Source organism: Sorex fumeus, unplaced genomic scaffold (genome assembly GCF_029834395.1).
Source record: "Sorex fumeus unplaced genomic scaffold, SorFum_2.1 ptg000043l, whole genome shotgun sequence".
NCBI lineage: Eukaryota > Metazoa > Chordata > Mammalia > Eulipotyphla > Soricidae > Sorex > Sorex fumeus.
This window is the reverse complement of record NW_026606100.1, coordinates 31,744,634-31,764,424: the sequence shown is the minus strand read 5'-3', so window position 1 is coordinate 31,764,424 and position 19,791 is coordinate 31,744,634. Positions and strand designations below refer to the sequence as shown.

General features: G+C 56.4%; 1 protein-coding gene across 2 annotated transcripts in view; it reads right to left on the bottom strand.

Moving 5' to 3' along the window:
- The window catches only part of SUFU (SUFU negative regulator of hedgehog signaling), a 98,821-nt gene that overhangs the window by 12,044 nt on the left and 66,986 nt on the right, over window positions 1-19,791 (bottom strand). Inside the window, exons 7-10 of one of the 2 annotated variants that reach the window (XM_056121011.1) lie at window positions 17,631-17,787; window positions 15,175-15,286; window positions 1,132-1,266; window positions 182-320 (exon numbers count right to left, since the gene is read on the bottom strand). In XM_056121011.1, coding sequence (XP_055976986.1) covers window positions 182-320; window positions 1,132-1,266; window positions 15,175-15,286; window positions 17,631-17,787 — 543 coding nt within the window. The remainder of the gene's footprint in view (window positions 1-181; window positions 321-1,131; window positions 1,267-15,174; window positions 15,287-17,630; window positions 17,788-19,791) is intronic. The other variant, XM_056121012.1, reaches the window with a different exon arrangement.

The following is a 19,791-nucleotide window of genomic DNA, read 5'->3' as shown; positions in this document are numbered from 1 at the left end:
TGTGTGTGTGTGTGTGTGTGTGGTGTGTGTGTGTGTGTGTGTGTGTGTGTGCGCGCGCGCGCTCCGGAAGTGCTCCTGGAGTGGCGACAGAGGCAACATCCCCTGCAACCCAGCGGTCTCCTAAGGGGCAGTGGTCCCCAGAGCTGCCCAGGGAGGAGGGGGCAGGGAAGAGCCTCCTCACTTGTAACCAGGGTCCGTGAGCCGCGTACGGGTGTTCCTCGGTGGCAAAGGCGCCTTCTACTCCCGTGGAGACGAACGTGATGGCCATGTCACCCGTGATGCTCTTATAGGTGAAGTGTCGCCCGTGCAGGAGCCTGCCCCTGGGGGGGAGGACAGGGAGAGACTGAGCAGCTGGTCTGTTACCCCTCAGGTGATGCCCCCTGGATGCCTGCCTGCACCTGGGCACCATAACTGAGCTCATCCCACACCTCTCGAGGCCACTTCCCGCCCCATCATCATTCCCCACCAGCCCGGCCAGCAGAGACCCCGAAGGGGCATTCAAATGGCCAGCAGGGACCTGGCTGCCTCAGTGTCCCAGTGAGGACATTGAAGTCAGGAAGACGATTGGCAAATGTGCCCACACGCATGCCAGGAACTAAGCGAGGGGTTTGAGAGGCGCCTCAGAGAGAGTGTGGGGGTGAGGCGCCCGCCTTGCATGTGGCCAAACCCAGACTCAATCCCCACCGCAGGGAGGGGATTAGTACAGAGCTGGGATTAGCCCCCGAGGACCGCTGGCACGGCTCGAACCCCACCCCCTGCCCTGCCCCACACCAACCACCTGCAAATGAAAAAAAATAGGAAAAGAGAAGGAGAGATCTGGCGAGAGGCAATAGATTCAGCCGCAGAACCGCCTCGAGCAGAGTGAGGGGCTGGGCATCGGGCAGCGCAGCCTGTGGGCACCACTGGGGCGCCTGGTCCTCAGCGGCTGGGCTCAGAGAAGGAAGGTGGTCTGTACGGGCAAAGCAGCACACGGCAGATGGGTCCCCAACTCTTGGCTGGCGGGGCGGCCAGAGCAAGCAGGCCCACACATGGACAGGTGAGTTCCTCAGCGCGGCAGGATCAGAGATCAACTGTCCTTGGGTCCCCGACAAAAGGTGGGGGGGGGGCGTGTGTGCATGCTGGGGGGCTCACCGGAGGCAGAGGGGAATGAGGGCGCCAGACTCCTGGTTGAATTTCAGGTGCACGCTTTCGAGCTGCCGCGTGCGGATCAACTCGTGCGGGATGATGGCCGTGGAGCTGTCGCTCTCCAGGCTGTCCTTGCGACTCCTGTAGGGGTGAACACAAGCGCGGCAGCAGACTCAGCACCTGTGAAGCCGTGGGAGGAACGCCGAGGGGTAGGGGGTCTCGGGCAGGGGCGACTAAGGCCAGGGAAGGGGACTGAGGGGCGTTGGGAACAGCCACTGTCCCCACACACTCACCAAGCCCCTGTGGCTGTGCTGGGACAAGCCCGTCCCCTGACCCTGCTCCTCACAGTGCCTGCCCCTGGCAATAGGGGGCAAGAAACTTGTCCACTGCTGGGTTGTGGGTGGAGCCGGGACTTGGAGTCTGAAAGGTGCTTAAATCTTCATCACCGTGGACCCAAGAAATAATACTGGGATTGGGGCGCTTGCCTTGCACACAGCTGACCTGGGATTTGGTCCCCACCAAGTACCACCAAGGGTCACCTCAGAGCCAGGAAGAGCCCCGAGCACCACCAGGTTGGGCCCAAACTCCCCCAAGAGCCGGCCCACACGGCATACCGGCCAACCACAAACAAGTGGCCTAACCCCAGCACGGCAGCAGGAGCTTATGGGAGTCCTCCCCCAACTGCTCCCAAGGTCTCAGACCTCTCATCCTCCCAGGTTGAGGGGTTTACAGTCCCAGGAGCTGTAGGTCCAAGAGCTTCCCTTCAGCTGCCGCTGCAAAGGCCAGACCAGAGCAGGTGCTGGCATGCTGGGCATGTATACTACTGCCCACAGCCAGCCCTCCTTTAGTTTAATTTTCTTTTCTTTCTTTCTTTTTTTTTTTTTTTTTAAAAAAAAAGGTGGTTAGGCTGGAGTGATAGCACAGCAGGTAGGAGGCCGACCCGGGTTCAATTCCTAGCATCCCATATGGTCCCCTGAGCACCGCTAGGAGTAATTCCTGAGTGCAGAGCCAGGAGTAACCCCAATGAATCACCAGTGTGACCCAAAAAACAAACAAAACAAAATAAAATAAAAATTTTTTTTAAAAAAGGTGGTTTGGGTTTCTTTTTTTGGGGGGTGGGTGGATTTCTTGTTTTGGGGCCATATTCAGCTGTGTTCAGGGCTTACTCCTGACTCTGCACTCAGGGATCACTCCTGGTGGGGCTCAGAGGACATGGGATGCCAGGGATTGAACCTGGGTTGACGGCATGCAAGGTGAGTGTCCTCCCCACTATACTATCTCTCCGACCCCAGCCAATATGCCTTTAAACCTGGATGCCACCCGACCTTGCATGTAGCCATCCTGGGTTCAATCCCCATCATCCCATATGGTCTCCCCAACACTGCCAGGAGTAATTTCTGAGTGCAGAGGTAGGAGTTACCCCAAGCATCTCCAGGAATGTCCCCTTCCCCCCAAAAAAGAAGAGAAAATAGAAGAGGTCGTGCTCCCAGCAGCTGGGCAGACCCACCCCCAAGCTGACCCGCCTGCACAGGGGCCCCTTCCTCTGGCTTCTCAAAGCCAGTTCTGAAACTGCCCTTTGCCCTGGCCGCTCCTCTGACGAGAACTTTCACAAGGACCCGGAGGAAATCAACGCCACGGCCAAGAGGGTGATGGAATTTCACGACTGGAAGGAAACCATGAGGTTGTATAATCTATTGCTTTCCTTTACACTCTGAGAGCCGGTAACGTGTTCAAGGCCATGGGCCGGGCAAGGCCTCCGGCCTGGAAGTCTCAGCCCCAGGCAGCTCCTCTCCCCACCCTGGGGGGCAATGCGACCACCAAGCATGCCTCCAGGGCCCCTTCAGGGCACAGGCTCTCACTTCCTCATTTTGTTATTATAATTATGATTATTCCCTTTTTTAGGGGCAGTGGTATTAGAAAGGGAACATGGGGACCCACCACGCAAGGCAAGTGCTTTCCCATGGGGTCACCTTCCCCAGCCCCCCCCTCCCCTTCCCTGCCAGCCAGCCCTCTTGGGTATAAGGTCGCTTTGCTCCAGTGAGATCGCAGGGACTTTGTGGTGCCCTCACCGGCAGCAGCCCCCTATGTGGTTGATGCCTGGCCCGATGGTTAACTCTTCCTTTACAGAGGAGGAAACTGAGACTCAGATGTTTGTGATGACAAGCCTCAGGTCCCAGGCTGGCTGCTTTGTTAGTCAGGGCTGGACTGTGGGCATAGTGGGTGCGAGGGTGCTGGGCTACGTGTGGCAGTGCACAGAGACCTTGTGTCATGCCCAGGACTCAAACCAGGGCCGGCCACCTACGAGGCAAGCGCCTTACCCGCTGAGTTATCTCTCTGGCTCCCCATGCCTGACTCTGGCCACGACACCTGCAGACTCCTCTGACAAGAGTCCACGGAATGACCTCCCGCCTCCCTCGCTGGGGACAGAGGCCCGGCTGGCCCCCGGATTGCTAGGGGAGCCCTGAGTGTCAGGCACAGGCAGAAACGCTGATGAATAGCAACTGGGGGCGGGGGAGGGGGTTTGAGAGAGCAGCAGAATCAACAGCACACAGGGCTGGAGACGTCTCAAGCTGGAGGGAAAAATAAATTGTTGAAAGTCAGCTAAAGTCACCTTGGTAACTGCTCCAACACACTCACCCAGAACAGAGGACATCAAACCAAACTGCAAACAGCTTTAAAGAAATGGAAAAGAACTTAATCATCTGAAGAATTAATGTGACAAGGGCCCACATTTACACCTCCCACCAACCTTCAATCATTTGAAAATGTACTTTAATCTTATAAGAGAAAAAAAAAAAGAATTGCAAAATGCTAGATCTGCAGTCCTGGGGCTCCGCACGCTGCTTCACTGGAAATGTCCCCTCACTCGCTCCCCCTGTATCTCTCCCGTGCGCAATCTCTCTCTCTCTCTCTCTCTCTCGCCCAGCTTTTTGCTGATTTGTTTTTTCTGGACATCGATGCAGAAGCATGAATTATTTGTGTGGGCTGGGTGAGGTATTAAATCTGCAGCCGACATAGGTTTGCAATGTTTTGCATGGTTGTCAGCTTAATCTTAGTCATAAAAAAAAAAAAGAGAGAGAGTGTGTGTGTGCTCACCAGCATGGCCTAATTTTTCAGCTGGGCTGTTTTCTCCCGAGTTCCTGGTGGAGGGGAAGGCGGGGACTTGGGGGTTGGAAGGGAGCAGAGCTCCTGGGAGGCCACCTGCCCGGGACAGCCAGGACAAAGGCAGCTCAGGGCCGAGGGTGCGCGTTTCCAGTCCTGCATGGCCTTGGACAGACACGCTCCTTCGCACCTCTCGCTATCCTCTGGATGGAAATAAATAACTCCCTGAGACAGCCCCTGGAAAGCCTGTCAGGCACCCCAGAGTGAAGCCATGAAAAGGATGTTAGTGGCGGCCTCTCTATCTGCTCCACCTCCAGGAATGCTGATAGCTTAACTGAGACTTGTTTGTCTTCTCCTGGACCCCAAACCCAACTGCCTTAGCTCAGGGCAGACCGCCCCCTTCTGAGCAAAGGTCCGGCCCAGGCGGGAGAGGGCAAGTGGGCGGCGGACTGCTCCACCATGGACTCTGGGCCCCCTGCAGCCTGAAGCACCTTCCCGGAGGCCTTTGTTCTGCTGGGGCGCCGGGCGGGGCCCCCCCTTTCGCAGCCAGCCTTCCTGCGATTCTCATCTGCTGGTCCTCCCGTGGCCCGGAATCACTGAATCCACCCTGCCTGGGCAGCCTTTCAAATCCTAGAAGCTGTTCTTTCCGTTCACCGATGGTCTCCCTTTTCCAGGGTTCGTGGCCCTCACTTTGCCCGGCATTTCCGGAAGACGGGGCTCTGAAACCTTCCGTCCATCCAAGTCACACTCCCCCGGCTTGTCAAAGCCAGAGTGTTTGTGTCCGGAAGTGGAGCGTCAGGAGCAGAAATAGAGAATGTGGCCAGGGCCAGGGCGGGGCATGAGGACCCTATGTGCTTTCTTTCCTCTAGCCACTTTATTTCGATTCCAACTGCCACAGACTGCCTGCTCTCCACAACCCCCTCACACCACCAACTGGTACTGTGTCCCCGCGGGCTTTCTCCCCCGGGCTGCGCTGTCCCAGAGGCACTGTGAGTTGCTGGGTGCCAAGAGCAGAACTCAGCACTACCTGGCTCGTGTTTCAAGCAGACCGGATGGTTCTGAAACCTGACCCTGGCGTCCATCATACTGGCACTCCCCCCTGACTTCACATCACTGACAACGATGATAAACTCACCACCATGCTCTCAGCTCAGGCTTTGATTGAACAGAGGTCAGGACGGGGCTGGGCGGGCCGGCCAACAGACTGACCTCACGACTCTGGGAACACTCAACCCGACGCGTCAGCCCACCTCCCATCACCAAGCCCTGGGCCCTCTTGGGTGCTCTAGGCACATTTCCCTGCCCTGCCAACAATGAGGTCAGGAGACATTTGCAAAACTCTCAAAACGTGCTCCAGCTCACCTCCTTCAGATCTACGGCATTTCCTCTGTCTTGCAGTAGGAGGAGGTAATGAATTCTAAAGGCATTGAGGAAGGACATTGGGTAGGGCACTTGCTTTGCATGTGGCCTGACCCAGGGTTCAAATCTCCAGTATCCCATATGATTCCCCTGAGCACCGCCAGGAGTGGTTCCGAGTGCAGAGCTAGGAGTAAGCCCTGAAGATCACCAGGTGTGGCCCCCAGACAAAAACAATAAAATAAAAAGGGAGTAAGGAGAGCTGGGGAGCTCGTTCTGAGGGCTAGTGCTAAGGGTTCCCAGCACTGCACAGGTCCCAGGAGAGACCCCCAAGGAATTTGCTGGAAAACCCCTCAAGGACCTCTGGGTGCGGTCCAAACCCCTCTCATCTTACCCAAAAAGGGGCGGTAAAGTGATAAGGCGTGCTTGAGCCTTCCTGAGTCCGTGCAGACTCTCAGGGTTCCTGCTCCCCATGAAAGAAGGTTCTCGTCCACGTACTCAATAATACACTCCGGAATTTTCTCTGAGTAAGGCACCAGGCTAACCAGATGCCTTTTGCATCTAGAAACACTTAATTATTATTATTATTTTTTGGAGGGCTTTAGGTCACACCCAGTGCTGCTTAAGGGTCACTCTTGACAGTGCTCAGGAGCTATTCCTGGCTCTGTGCTCAGGAGTGGTCCATGGCAGAGTTCAGGGAACCATACGAAGTGCTGGAGATTGAACCAGTGGAAGGCAAAGCGCCCTGCCCCCATGCTAGCTCTCTCGTCCCTGCATCTGAAAGCTTAGAGCGTTCGGTCTGCCCGCGCTCGCCTCCATTCCCTCAGACTATGGACACTAGTCAGGCTAGCGACCAGTTTCCTAGGTTTTCCAGATCACAGGAACCGTGGCCAGAGACTATGAAACCAAGGTACCAATCTTTTCATCAGCACCAGCGTGGCGTTCCCTAGCCCGTTAACTGTTTTTTGGTTATTTTTTTTTTTTCAGTTCATCTTTGCTTTCCTGCTGCCACAGATGAATGTTCTTCTGTCCACACAATGGAGCCACGTTGTTATCTTGCTCCAAACAGAAGAAGGAAAAAAAATTATTTTTTGGTAAAGGGAAATGTGTTTGATATTTGCATGACTGAGACATAAACCTGAAAGCTTTGTAACCTTTCCCACAGTGATTCAATAAATTAAAAAAAAAATTATTTTTGCTGGTAATAGCATCTTTCTGCTGGGTTCTGTTCTTGTATTTCAGCTAAATTTTGACCTGTTTCTTAACGTGGGGGCTGATACACATCTCCTATCAGCTTTTGTTCAAATTCTTCTGGGGATCAGAGTTGCGTCAAAGATTCTCTGTCCACCTATACTGGCCCTTTGTGGGGACTATTCATAATAACAATATTAAGGTACCTTTTTGTTTTGCTTTGGGGACACCCGAGTGGTACTCAGGGGTTACTCCCAGGGATGCTGGGAGACCATGTGGTACCAGGGCTCAAATCTGGACCTCCCACATCTACAAAGCATCTGCTTAGCCTTCTCTCCAGTCTCTCAGAGGTATCTTTGACTCAATGTAGATGCTAGTACTTGGTCCTATGCTAAATTCATTTACATAACAGCCCTATAAACGGGCATTATTTTTCCCATTTTATAGATGAAGCTGGGCTGGAGTGATAGCACAGCGGTAGGGCGTTTGGTTTGCACGCGACTCGCCTGGTCGAACCGAGTTCAATTCCTCCACCCCTCTCGGAGAGCCCGGCAAGCCACCGAGAGTATCTCGCCCGCACGGCAGAGCCTGGCAAGCTACCCGTGAGGTACTTGCTATGCTTGATATGCCAAACACAGTAACAACAAGTCTCACAATGGAGACGTTACTGGGCCCGCTTGAGCAACTCGATGAACAACGGGAGGACAGTGCTATAGATGAAGCTGAAACTGATCTAAATAACTAGTTCAAGGTGACACAGTGAGCAAATCCTGGGCTGAGACAAAACCCACAGGTCTTCCTGACGCTGGCTAAATCTAGAGCACAGGGGCTGGAGCAACAGCACAGTGGGTAGGGCATTTGCCTTGCATGTGGCCAACCCGGGTTCAATTCCCAGCATCCCATTTGGTCCCCTGAGCACCACCAGGAGTAATTCCTGAGCGCAGAGCCAGGAGTAGCCCCTGTGCATCACCAGGTATGACCCAAAAAGCTTAACAACAACAACAACAACAAAAAAAAAACCCTAAATCTAGAGCACAGCATTTCTGCTTTCTCCCGTTCTTCCGAGTAAACATTTTTTCTTCTGAGGTCTCAAGACCATGAAGACAAACCTAATTTTTCCCCTCAACTCGTAAGGGGGAGATACTCTCGGTGGCTTGCCGGGCTCTCCGAGAGGGGTGGAGGAAAGAACTGCTTCCTGGAAGCTAGGACTAGACTTCCCAAAGGTCATGATGCAATTTTAACGTCGAGAAAGTTCTAGAAAAGCAGATATGGTGAGGGCTGAAAATAATAGGCTGCCACTCAGACAAGATTCATAAAATGTAGGCATCGCGAAGGCCCTGAAGACTATGAAAGGCAAACGAGCTGGTTTTCCTTCTGTGCAAGTCAGCATCTTCCATGAACCCCACTTTCCCTTCGTAAGCAGCAGCCCCCTGAAGGGCTGTGGGGACCCACGTTCGGCAGACCGCTGGCCAAGGGACGGGGCTCCACAGTGCTCCTTCTCAGTGCCGTGCCACTCTGCCAACTGCTTTCTCCATGGCCCTGTCCCTTCACATCGGCAGCCTCCCTGCTGGCCAGGCCCATCTTTTTTTTTGCTTTTTGGGTCACACCCGGCGATGCTCATGAGTTACTCCTGGCTTTGCACTCAGGAATCACTCCTGGCGGTGCTCGGGGGACCATATGGGATGCTGGGAATCGAACCCGGGTTGGCCGCATGCAAGGCAAACGCTCTACCCGCTGTGCTATTGCTCCAGCTCAAGGCCAGGCCCATCTTTCCCTTACCCCGAGGAAGGTGCGCTCACGAAGCCTAGGGGACGGCTGCCCACTTTCAGCCTGAGGCCGGGGAGGTGGAAGTTCTACTGCATGGACAAATATATAGCCTTGGTGCCAATTTTGGGACCTGGAATGTACCATCATTTCTTCTTTTCATTAGAGGTGGGGGGTGGTTTGGGCCACACCCAACAGTGCTTATGGGCTATTCCTGGCTCTGTGCTCACTGGGATCATATGTGGTGTCGAGATTCAAACTGGGGTCAGCAAGATGTAAAGCAAGCATTTTAGCCCCTGTCCTATCTCTCCAGCCCAATTGTCCACTTTTCCTTTTTATTGGGCAGGGTAAGCTGTAACAGCTCCCACAATAGCACATCTTTTTTGGGGGGATGAGGGGCAGACATCCTGTGGTACTCAGGGTGTACTCCTGGCTTTGTGCTCAGAAACCACCCAGGGGACCATATGGAGAGCCAGGGATGAAACCTGGGTTGGTTGTGTGCAAGGCAAATGCCTACCTGCTGTACTGTCACTCCAGCCCACTTCTTTGACTTTCTTGTTTATGCCCACATCCAGCGATATTAAGGAATTATTATCTGTGTTCAGAGATCACGTCTAGAGACGCTCAGGGGAACATATGTGGTACCAGGGTTCGAACCAGCTCAGCTGCATGCAAGGCAAGCACCTTATCCCCTGTACTGGCTCTCTCTAGTCCTGACATTAAGAAAACGATCATCCTTTAAAAATTCTTTCTTCTTTTGTTCTGGGTCACATCCAGCTGTGCTCAGGGATCATTCCTGGCTGTTATTCGGGGACCATGTATGCTGCTTGGGCTCGAACTGGGCTGGCAGCCTACAAGGAAAGCGCCCTACTTGCTATACTATCGCTCTGGTCCCAGGTATTATTTTCTCCATCAGTACATTTTTGCAGCCAATGGTTCCTTCCCCATTGGTCTCCAGTGAAGCCATCAGCTGCCCTGTGGCATTGGTGGGGAGACAGTCCACTCCTCCTGCCAGTCTACGCGCCTGTGAGCTGGCAGGCACCCTCTCCTATGCACCCTTTTTTCTCCCCTATGGTTTTTGGGCCACACCTGGCAATGCTCAGGGGTTACTCCTGGCTCTGTGCTCAGGAATTACTCCTGGCGGTGCTTAGGGGACTGCATGGGATGCTGAGGATTGAACCTGGGTTAGCAGTGTGCAAGGCAGGCGCCCTCTGGGCTGTCCTCTCACTCTGGTTTCACTGCCCCCCTCCCTGGGCCCTCTTTCTCAGGCAGAAGTCATTCATGAAGAGGCTCTAGAGTCACACTAGGGTGTGTGACTGTCAACCCCAGGGTGACAACTTGGCTTTGAACTTTCTGAAAGCTTTAGTGACCCTAAAGATGCTGTAGAAACCACAAAAGCTTCCATGTTCTCATTTGTAACTGGGGGACAACCCTGGTAATTCAAGACCTCATCCCGTTCCTTCCTTCCTTACCACCTGCCTGTATGACACATCCTATATTTAGACTTCCCACTGCATAAGGTGACTTTTCCCGTATTTCCCATGCTCCTCCCACTGCTAGACCCCTGGTGTCTGGTCCTGTATCCTTTACATGCTCTTTGCCACATCCACACTTCACACAGACAGAACCTGCCCTGTTTTTTCCTCTGCCTTGGCCTCTTTCTCCTGTTTCCACATAAGCCTGAGATCCGGGCCGTGTGCAGCAGCGGGCCAGGAGAGGGGGGAGGGGAGACCCTGGGGTGGGGGCCTCCTGAGAAGCTGAGTCTCCTGAGCCCCGCCCGGCCTCCGATTGCCGCGTCCTGTCTTTAGTTTTCCACCCTTCCTTCCTTGGCCATACCTGGTGATGCTCAAGGCTTACTATGCCAGGCTCTGCACTCAGAATGACTCCTGGAGATGCTCGGGGGACCATATGGGATGCTGGGGATGGAACCCCAGGTAGGCCGCCTGCAAGGTGCCCAGGTAGACAGCCTTCCCCACTGTCCTATGGCTCCGGTGCCCTGCCTTGCTGTAGTTTCTGATGGTGCTGAGGGCTGTCTCCCTCGGGCAGGAGCCAGCTGCCCTCCTGGTCAGTGTGGAGGACAGAGCCCTATCACCAACTCAGTGCGACCAATTCCCTGACAGGGCTGGTCCTGGAGGGAGGGTCAGGGGGTGTGGAGTAGAAGGTGATCACCAGTGACCTCCAGGTAAAGGCTCCCAGTCCCAGTTCATTTCCCAAGATCAGGGTGGGACAGTGAACAGTGGGCAGGGTCTGGCTGAAGGAACTGGAGCAGGTGAAACTCACATAAGGGGCGGGGGGGGGGGGGGCGGCGTTCCTTCATCAGACATGAGCTGCCCTGGGCTCTGGGGATCGTCTGTCAGGCGTGGCCGGTGACGAGGACCCCGCAGCTCTCTGCTTCTGGACGCCCTGCGCCACTCAGAAAGTGCCCTCTACAGAAAGGCTGGGTGACACGGGGGCTCGAGGATGGGTGACACAGATACTTCTAGGTGTGCAAAGCCAGAAGGGCTGCAGTGTGGACTGAGAATTCAAGGTGAGGCCGTGAGCTTCCGGCTAACCCATCTGTCTGGGAAATAGGGCAAGGGTGGGGTTCATGGGGAGCACAGCAGCCTCGTTGTGTTTGCAGCCCTTGCTCTGTCCCTTCAAAGGTGCCTTTTTTTTTTTTTTGTGGGGTGGGGGTCGGGCCACTCCTGGCTCTGCACTCAGGAATTACTTTGGCAGTGCTTGGGGGACCGTATGGGATGCTGGGGATCGAACCCAGTCGGTTGTGTGCAAGGCCAACACCCTACTCACTGTACATTCGCTCCGGCCCGCACAGTGAGCATTTTAAGTAGTGCATCACAGAAGTGCACCCCTCTCGGTGAGAAACACCCCTCCCAGGACAGGCAGGGAGGGCACTGGGAGGGTGGGTGCAACCCACAGGACTCCCCTGAGCCCCACAGCCTCAGTCAGCTTGTCACTGGGGCCAGGCGGCGCCTGAGCACTGGAGGTGTCAGCATCAGTGCACTCGTGTCTGGAAGTCGGCGCTGATGAGCACGCGGAGAGGCTGGCGCTCCGGGACAGGAGACCTCGGAGACGGGGCGCCTGGTCACCACCCTGCAGATCCTCATGAATATCGGGATGTGGTCTTCATGGCAGGTCCATATCGGGATGCCCAGGACTGGATCCCTCGGCTAACCTGGCCTGACTGGCACTAGCCAAGCCAAGAGGCCTTTTCCCCACGGCCAGTCTTGGAAAGGCCGGATCCGCATTTCACAGCTGGAATGTGCAGGTTGTGAAACTCCGGGAGAAGCTCAAGAGGGCCAAGCCCAGCATTCCCGGAAGGCGGAGGGAGGCGGCTGGCTGGGGGGACATGAGAGGAGCAGGGACCAGGGGCCTGTCAGTGGCATGGTGGATGGCAGGGAGAGGGAAGGAAGGCAGGTGTTGTTGTTGGTTTTTTTTTTGGGGGGGGTCACACCCGGCAATGCATAGGGGTTACTCCTGGCTTTGCACTCAGGAATTACTCCTGGCGGTGCTCAGAAGACTGTATGGAATATGGGATGCTGGGAATTGAACCTGGGTCGGCCACGTGCAAGGCAAATGCCCTACCCACTGCAGTATCTATCCAGCCCCTGTTGCTAAGGACTTAAAAACAAACCTCTGATGGTCTCTTTATTCTCACCCAGTGGTGCTCAGGGACTATTCCTGGCTCTATGCTTGGGGTAACTCCTGGTGGGGACCATATGGGGTGCCGAGGCCCTCCCCCACTATGCTACTGCTCCAGCCCAGAGGGTAGCTTCTGAACAGGAGAAAAAAGGGTCCCAAGGCAGCCGGTACGAAGGGGCCAACGGGACACAGCTCAAGGCCACTGGGCCAAATGGCGCACCCTCCTCAGGGTGAGTCCACACCATGGGCCTCTCTCTGCAGGGCAGTTTCCACCCGTTCGCCAGTGCTCCAAGGAGGGCTCTGGTCTACTGGCTGGGTGAGGCTGACACGTGAAGGTCACCAGCACCTCAGCGGCAGTCTGTGTCCCTCGCAGGACCCTGAGAACAGAGCTGGTAAGGTCAGACCGTGCAACTGCCAGAGTCAAAGGCCATGTCAGCATCTCCATTCCTCAGTTTCCTTTTCTGATTATCCCCTTTCAGGCACCGGAGAAACAGTCCAGCTGTGGCTGACCCGGGCTCTTCCCCTGCCATCTCCTATGGTCCCCTGAGCCTCCAGGAGTAATTCCTGAGTGCAGAGCCAGGAGAACCCCCGAGTATCGCTGGGTGTGACCCCAAAACTAAACAAAACAAGGATTAACCCCTTTCCAGAGCGACTAGGGATGGGAGGAATGAAGGTCGCAGAAAGCCCTGGCAGGGTGCAGGGCGCGCGGCGAGCTCGGTCTAGGTGCTCTGCCACACAGCTGTGGGAAGAGCGAGTTGTGTGACTCGCCCCGGCTGCTGCGGCCCAGCTTCTGCCTCTTCTCCTGAAGTGGAGCCACCTCCGGGCCATACTGGACACGGAGCAGCAATGCGTCCGCTCGTGGCAGGCCAGGAAGCCTGACGCAGGGAAAAGCGGCCAGGCAGACCCAGCAAGGCCGGCGCTGCCGCCGCCGCCCCCCGGGACAGGAACAAACACTGGAGCCAGCACATTTGGGGGCCACTCTCTCGGCCGTAATTTCTCCGAAACGGGGTCAGGTCCCAGAGAGGGCAGCACAGATATTACGGCTGTGCTTGCTGATCTGAGCGGAGCCCATCACCATCAATTCCGGGGAAGAGAGGGCTGCGGGGAGAGAGACGGAGGGGCTGCCGAGGACGTTGCGCGGGCGGGAAAGGAACCACTTCTCGGCCTCCTGGAGGCAGACTGCACCGGGAACCTCAGCGGAGACCTGGGTGCCTGCCAGACTGCAGGTTCCAGTCCTCGTGGGGCTGACCCGGGCCCTGGGCTCTGGGGGGAAGCAGGACCCCAAAGGGCGGACACCTCCAATCTTCTACCCATCTGGGGTGGAGTCAACACAGGGCCAGGTGAGGCGGGGTGGCCTCTACCCGTGTCCACAGAGAGCCTGTGACCCCGATCCAGGTCCCCAAGGACCGGTCAGGGGGAGGGGTGCGTAGCATTCAGGAACCCGGAGCCAAGCCGTGAGCAGGGCAGGCTGCAGCAGCCACAGTGAGATCTCGGGCCTGTGCTGGGCACATGAGAGAGGCATGTGGGACCCGTCTCAGCGGCAAGCCCTGCCCTCCTGCCCAGAAACCTGGACCTTCCAGAGGTGGGAGGGACAGCCGGGAAGAGCCTGCCTGCAAGTTCCAGACAATGATCGAGTCTTAAACCTTTCGCATCACTCCAAGCGCCCCTACCAGTGCCAACGGAGTCCTGAGGAAGACGCCAAGCCAAGGGCGCGGGAAGGGCGGCCGGGCCAGGGTCCAGGCCCACAGGTGGCGTTCCCACATGCCCTGAGCCCTGGCCTGGCCCGCGGCTGCCACTGGGAAAGACACAGTGCCTTGGGCCACTCACTCTGCACGCTCTGTGCGGCCAAGGAGGCTTCTCCGGGCACTTGCCCAAAAGCTCCACTCTCATGGTTTTGGGACGACAGATGCACCAGAGGAGCCGCCGTGGGCAGCCCAGTTCCCAGAATAACTTTCTCTGCTCCGCTCCCCCGAGGGGGCCTCCGCTGGAACCGGACGCGCCGGCTCTCTTCCCGTCAGCTCTTTTCTTTGCTCCCGGGGTAAAACCCCTTCCTGAGAACCCCTCCGAGGTTCATCTCAGGTTCCGGGTCCAAGAAGGCCTCCCTCGCCGAGCCTAGACCCTGCCGCTGCGGTGCTTCTGGGAGCCCCTTCCCACACACTGCACCCTACACACTGCATCCGGGGTGCTCAGGCCATTCATTGTTTCAGCCTCTGCACCCTACCCCCCCAGCACTCCAGATGGACCCCTGGGCCCAGAGCCTGCCCCGCTCCCCCCCACTGGCAAGAGGGACACCCCAGAGCACAGTGACTTTCTCCCGGGCAGTCACCGTGCCGGCCCCAGGCTGCCGTGGCAGCAACCGTGCCCAACAACGGCTGTGGGGCTGAGGAGAGGGTGCCCAGCTCTGGCTCTGCCCAGCCGTCAGAGGCCGAGAAGTCAGTGGGAAGCGGATCTGCCCTCTGGGGTGGCCAGCCTCTCCCCAGGGCTCCGGGGCCCCAGACCAGGTGGGGGGGGGGCTTGCACAGGACTTCCCGTCCCCTCGTGGGCCCCGTGGCGGGGAGGCAGGAAGAAGGCCTCAGCAGCACAGGGCTGGCCAGACAGGGAGGCCCCTGGGGTTGCGGCTATCGGCCGGAGACCAGGCTCCAGGAAGGAAGGAAGGGCAACTCTGGCTGAGGCCGAGATAAGGGGGGCTCCGTGCTCAGCACAATGGACTCCCACAAGGCTGAAAGGCCCCGAGTCAGATTTTGCCCCAACTCGGCCTCCCACCTGCTCTCCCAATCCGGGTAAATATTTACCGGCGTTTACATTCCAGATCTGCTGGGCCTCCAAGCAGCCCTTCCCGACGGTCACAGAGACCCCGGCCCGCACGGGTCACGGGCTCTGCTCTCCCTCGTAGGAGCTGGGGGACAGGCACCACAGTACCGAAAGTCCCCGACTCCTGGCTGTTGGGAAGACCTGGTGACCAGGAGGTGGGGGCGGGGGGGGGGCGGGGGGACTCACGGGGCCCGGTCGAGGGAGAAGCCATTCTGCCGCTGAGTGTTGATTGGCGGAAGGACGGGTTTGCTGTTGATCTCGAGTCCTCTCCTCAGGGTCTCGCGGATCTGCTCTGTGTCTGCAATGACACCACCAAGTTGCTTGAGGTCCCTCCCCTCTGGTCTCCCGGCACGACCCCCATTCCAACTTCCTTCAACACCCTCAAGGTTGGTGCTGAGCCTGTGTCATGCATCAGCATGGCGAGGCGGCTCTGTGCGCTCAGGAAACCTCTGGTCCAAACAGAGCCCAGCAGGGCTGGACATCAGAGGCCCCTCCAAGAACCAGCGCTTGCCCACTCCCCAGGCCTACCCCGAAAGTGTTCTGGAGTGACCACAAGGCCTTTGGCACTCCTTAAGACCACTCGGGCTCTGCTCGCTCACTGACACTGAAGTCAGTCAGGGTTCCGAGGGCACTGGCACGAAGAGGCAGGCGTCTCCTCCTCACGTTTTGAGGTTCTAAGCAGTCAACTGGCATCGGGCCTGGCCAGTCCTTCCTGTTAGGTCGGGTCAGAGGGGATGCAGAGGTCACTATCCACCTGGGCCCAGAACACCCTGTTGCCCTGAGGGCCAGGCAAGGGCCTAGGAGTGAGAGGAAGCCCTCAGTGGCATGATTTGTTTGCAAGGGGCTTTGCTCATCCTCAATATGACGTTTACTAGTTTTTCTTTTTTTAAGCTTTTGGGCCACACTTGGCGATGCTCAGGAGTTACTCCTGGCTCTGTATTCAGGAATTATTCCTGGTGTGCTCAGGATACCAACCGGGGCTGGGTGTGTGCAAGACAAGTATCTTATCCGCTGTACTATTTCTCCAGCCCCCACAAAACTCACTAGTTTGAGCCCCTATACTGAGATTTTGATCTAAGATTTATCTCTGCAAACACAAAGGGAAACAAAGCAGATTAATATTAACTGCTCAAAGGATGGACTTAGGGCAGATAACAAGATGATCAGTTTTTGGGGGTGGGTGTTCGGGCCACACTCAATGATGGTCAGGATTTACTCCTGGCTCTCCATTCAGGGATCACTCCTGGTAGGGCTCAGAGGACCATATGAGATGCCAGAGATCAAATCCAGGTCAACCACATGCAAGGCAAGCATCCTACCTGCTGTACTGTCTCTCCAGTCCTATGACGATTCATTTCTAACTGCTTTGTTACAGTGGCATGGATTACTTTTATAATTAAAAAAAATAATAATGTTTGAAGAGGATTGCCTCTCTGAAATTACCCATTTGTCAAACACAAGGAAATGGTTCTAATAAAACCATTTTTTCCACTTTGACTCTCCTCTGGGCTTAACACACCATTAGAACAAGCAGGGAGGGGAAAAAAAGAGTGTCCAGTATTTTCACTAGGGGGCCTAAGCTTGTTTTAAGGTAAATAAGATTTATTTAAGGAGCTGGAAAGACTGTACAGCAGGTACGGGGGGCTTGCCTTGCATGCAAACCACCCTAGTTCAACCCCCAGGATCCCACATAGTGCTCCAAGCACCCCAGGAGTAATCCCTGAGCAGAGCTAGGCGTTAGCCTTGAGTCAGTTGCATATGTCCCCAAAACAAAACAAAACAAAAAACCTTTTCAAAATCAGGAATTAGAGGAGACAAGAGAGAAGAAATAAAGCAAAGGAAAGAAATTATAAATCCCAACTGGGATCCTAGCAATTCTAGAGCGGCGTGTCCAGGGTTTAAGTTTTATTTTATTTTTCCCTGAAAGAAGAAAATCTTTTATTTGTGCTATCACATATGTAGATATATTCAGCCTTTAGGCATCTTCGTCTTAAAAAAAAATAGGAAGAGGTAGAGCAATAGAGAAAGGACGTGGACATAGAGGCCGTGAGCGTGCATGGATGTGTGAAGGGCGGTTTTCCTGTTGGTCTTAGTAAGGAATGTCCTTTACCGCAGGACAGGATACTCAGAGCCCCTGCCCCAGCCCCACCGGGAATGCAGCAGGGAAGGGGCACCCGGTGCGGGTCTGGGTCACTGTAGGCCCTGCTGGCTCCACACTCAGGCCTCCCTCCCCCAAGGCCCTCCCACCCCCCCACCCCGGGTCTGACATGGCTTCGAAGCCAGCACTGGGCCCTGTGTCAACTCTAGGATGGTTCATGCTTGTTCTCCGGTGCTTGGGTGGACTATGGTCTTTTCCTGTCACTGTTCTACAGCTTCCACTCACCTCCGTGACCTGAGGTTACCAGGGGCGAGTCTAACACACAATGGTTTGGTGGTGCTGCTGGTGGCACACTGGAAAAGCACCGCAGGAACCCAAGAGAAACGGGCTGATAAGGCTCCCCAATCCCGCCCTGCTGGAAGGCTTCAACTCGCTGCTAGAAGCATGACCGGAAACAGACACCGAAGGGCCAGACTCTGTGAGAGACCCATCTTCTAGGGCCTGAAAGAGGAAGTGGGGAGGGGGGCTTGGCAGTGACGCCCACCTTTGCCTGAAAGCCGCCGGGGCTGCGAACCGATGCAGATACTCCTGCTGTCCTCGTCGTCTTCAGGCGGCCGGCTCAGGTCATCCCAGGCACACTTGGCGCTGACACCGCTCAGATTGGAGCCGTCCGTCTCGATGCCTTTGTCAACTCTCTCCTGCTTGGAAGGAGCCAGAGAACCAGAGTTCCCTCAGTGACCCCCTCACTCAGCCCCTCGGGGGTGCAGGCAGCACGAGAGGCCCCAGGGAAGCCTCTGCTCGCCTCGCCCAGCCGGGCCTCCCACCAACACCACCTGCTTGTGGGCTTTTGGGGCCTCAATTCTGCCCACCCCAGGCTGGCACGGAGCTGATGCGACTGAGTCAAGGCCATGGCCTGTGAGGAAAGGAAAAGGCCTCCCTCACTTTCCTGGTCATCGGAAAAGCCCCTCAGTCTCTGGGTCAGGGGGCCCAGGACTGGGTGGAAGCTGACCTCTGGTGGGGACCAGAGACTGGGACCGACGCACAGCGGCGGCACCGGCTCCACACCTGCAGTTTCCTCTCCCGACGGCAGAGGGTGCTGCCGTGCAGGGAGAAACAGCTGCACGCCGAGGGGCGCGGACCTGGCGCGCAGCCGCCTGGCCTCTGGGGCTCGCTAGTTTGGCCAAAGCACTCAGGACGGGGACCCCTTCCCAGGCCTCCAACTGAAACGGGGTGCTGGAGGTCAGCAGCCATCTGCAGACCCCACTGGAGGTCCTGGCCTGGGTTGGGCCTGGGCACCGCGGTGCCCCAGCCCTCTGCACATGGCCCCGGGGAAGAGCTGTGCCCACACATTCCTGGCATTTCTGGTGAAACATCGCTCGGCGGTGTGAAAGGGCATCTGGAAGAGGACCAGCTTGTCTCATAAACAGCCATGGGGGCCTCGGGAGGCAGCTGAGTGAATGCCCCGGGGAGAGGCGGCCTCCTGAGTGCCCACCCCACCCCCCCACAAGGCGCCAGGGCCCCCAGACTGGCCAGCGAGCAGCAAATCTGGGAAGCGCACAGATGCACGTCAGGCCCTCATCTGCGGCTGCTGCTTGGCAGGTGGACGTGCCCCTGGTGCCTCTTTCCCTCCCTCAACCACACCCTCCTTCCTGGTGTCCTGGGCAGAAACAGACTGGCGGCAGGGAGTGGCTTTTCTGCTCCAGGCTTGTGGGCCCTGGTTCACGTGTGGGATGGGGGGTAGGTGCCCCCCCCCCCCCACTATACCTTTCCCCTCTAGGGAATGAAGAGCCCAGGATACCTCTAGTCAGTTAGGCCCATTGCCTGATGGAAAGGGCCTTGGGCAGGCACGCAGCTGGCCAGGGGTCGAGCTGGACCACAGGGATAACAAAGAGTCCGGAAATGAACCAGCCATAAGCCTCAGAAAGGCACAAGTGGATGCAAGGACCAGTGTATGGAGCAGAGCAGAGCAGAGCCAGCAGAAAGGAAAGCTGGGCCAGGGGGACAGCACAGGGGTTAAGGTGTTTCCCTGCACGCAGCCAACCCTGGTTTGATCCCTAGCACTGCACATACTCATCCGAGCACTGCTGGGAAGATACTCCTGAGCTCAAGCCCCTGAACACTGCCAGATGTGGCCACAAAACCTACCTATAAAGAAGAAAAAGGGGGGAAGAAGCCCTTAACTTCACCCTATGCCTTCTAAGTGCTTGTGTGTTTTTCAGTTTTTATTTGGGGGAGAACCTGCAGTTAGCCGTGCTCTAGACTGACTCCTGGTTCTGTGCTCAGGTATCACTCCTGGCAGGGCTTAGGAGACCATATGGGTAGCTGGGGACTGAAACTGGGCTGGCCACATACAAGGCAAATGCCCTACCCACTATACTCTCTCTCTGGTCCCAGAGCCCTTGCTTGTTTTATTACTATTTTAATAAGGGGGCAGTGTCAGGAATCAAACCCAGGGCCTCACACATGCTAGGCAAATGCTTTATTGCTGAGCCACATCCCGCAAACGGCCCTTGCCTGCTTGCCTTTACAGACCACTAGGTGCTCTGAACCCTGGTTTCAAGACAGCGTGGAGACCATGGAGAAAGAGCTTAGATAACAGGGGCTGGGCAGGTTAAAGGTATTTCACGCTTGGTACCGAAGAGGGACCAGACAACAGGGACTTGGGAAGAACTAACCCTCGTAAGCAGAAGCTACAAGGGCCTGAC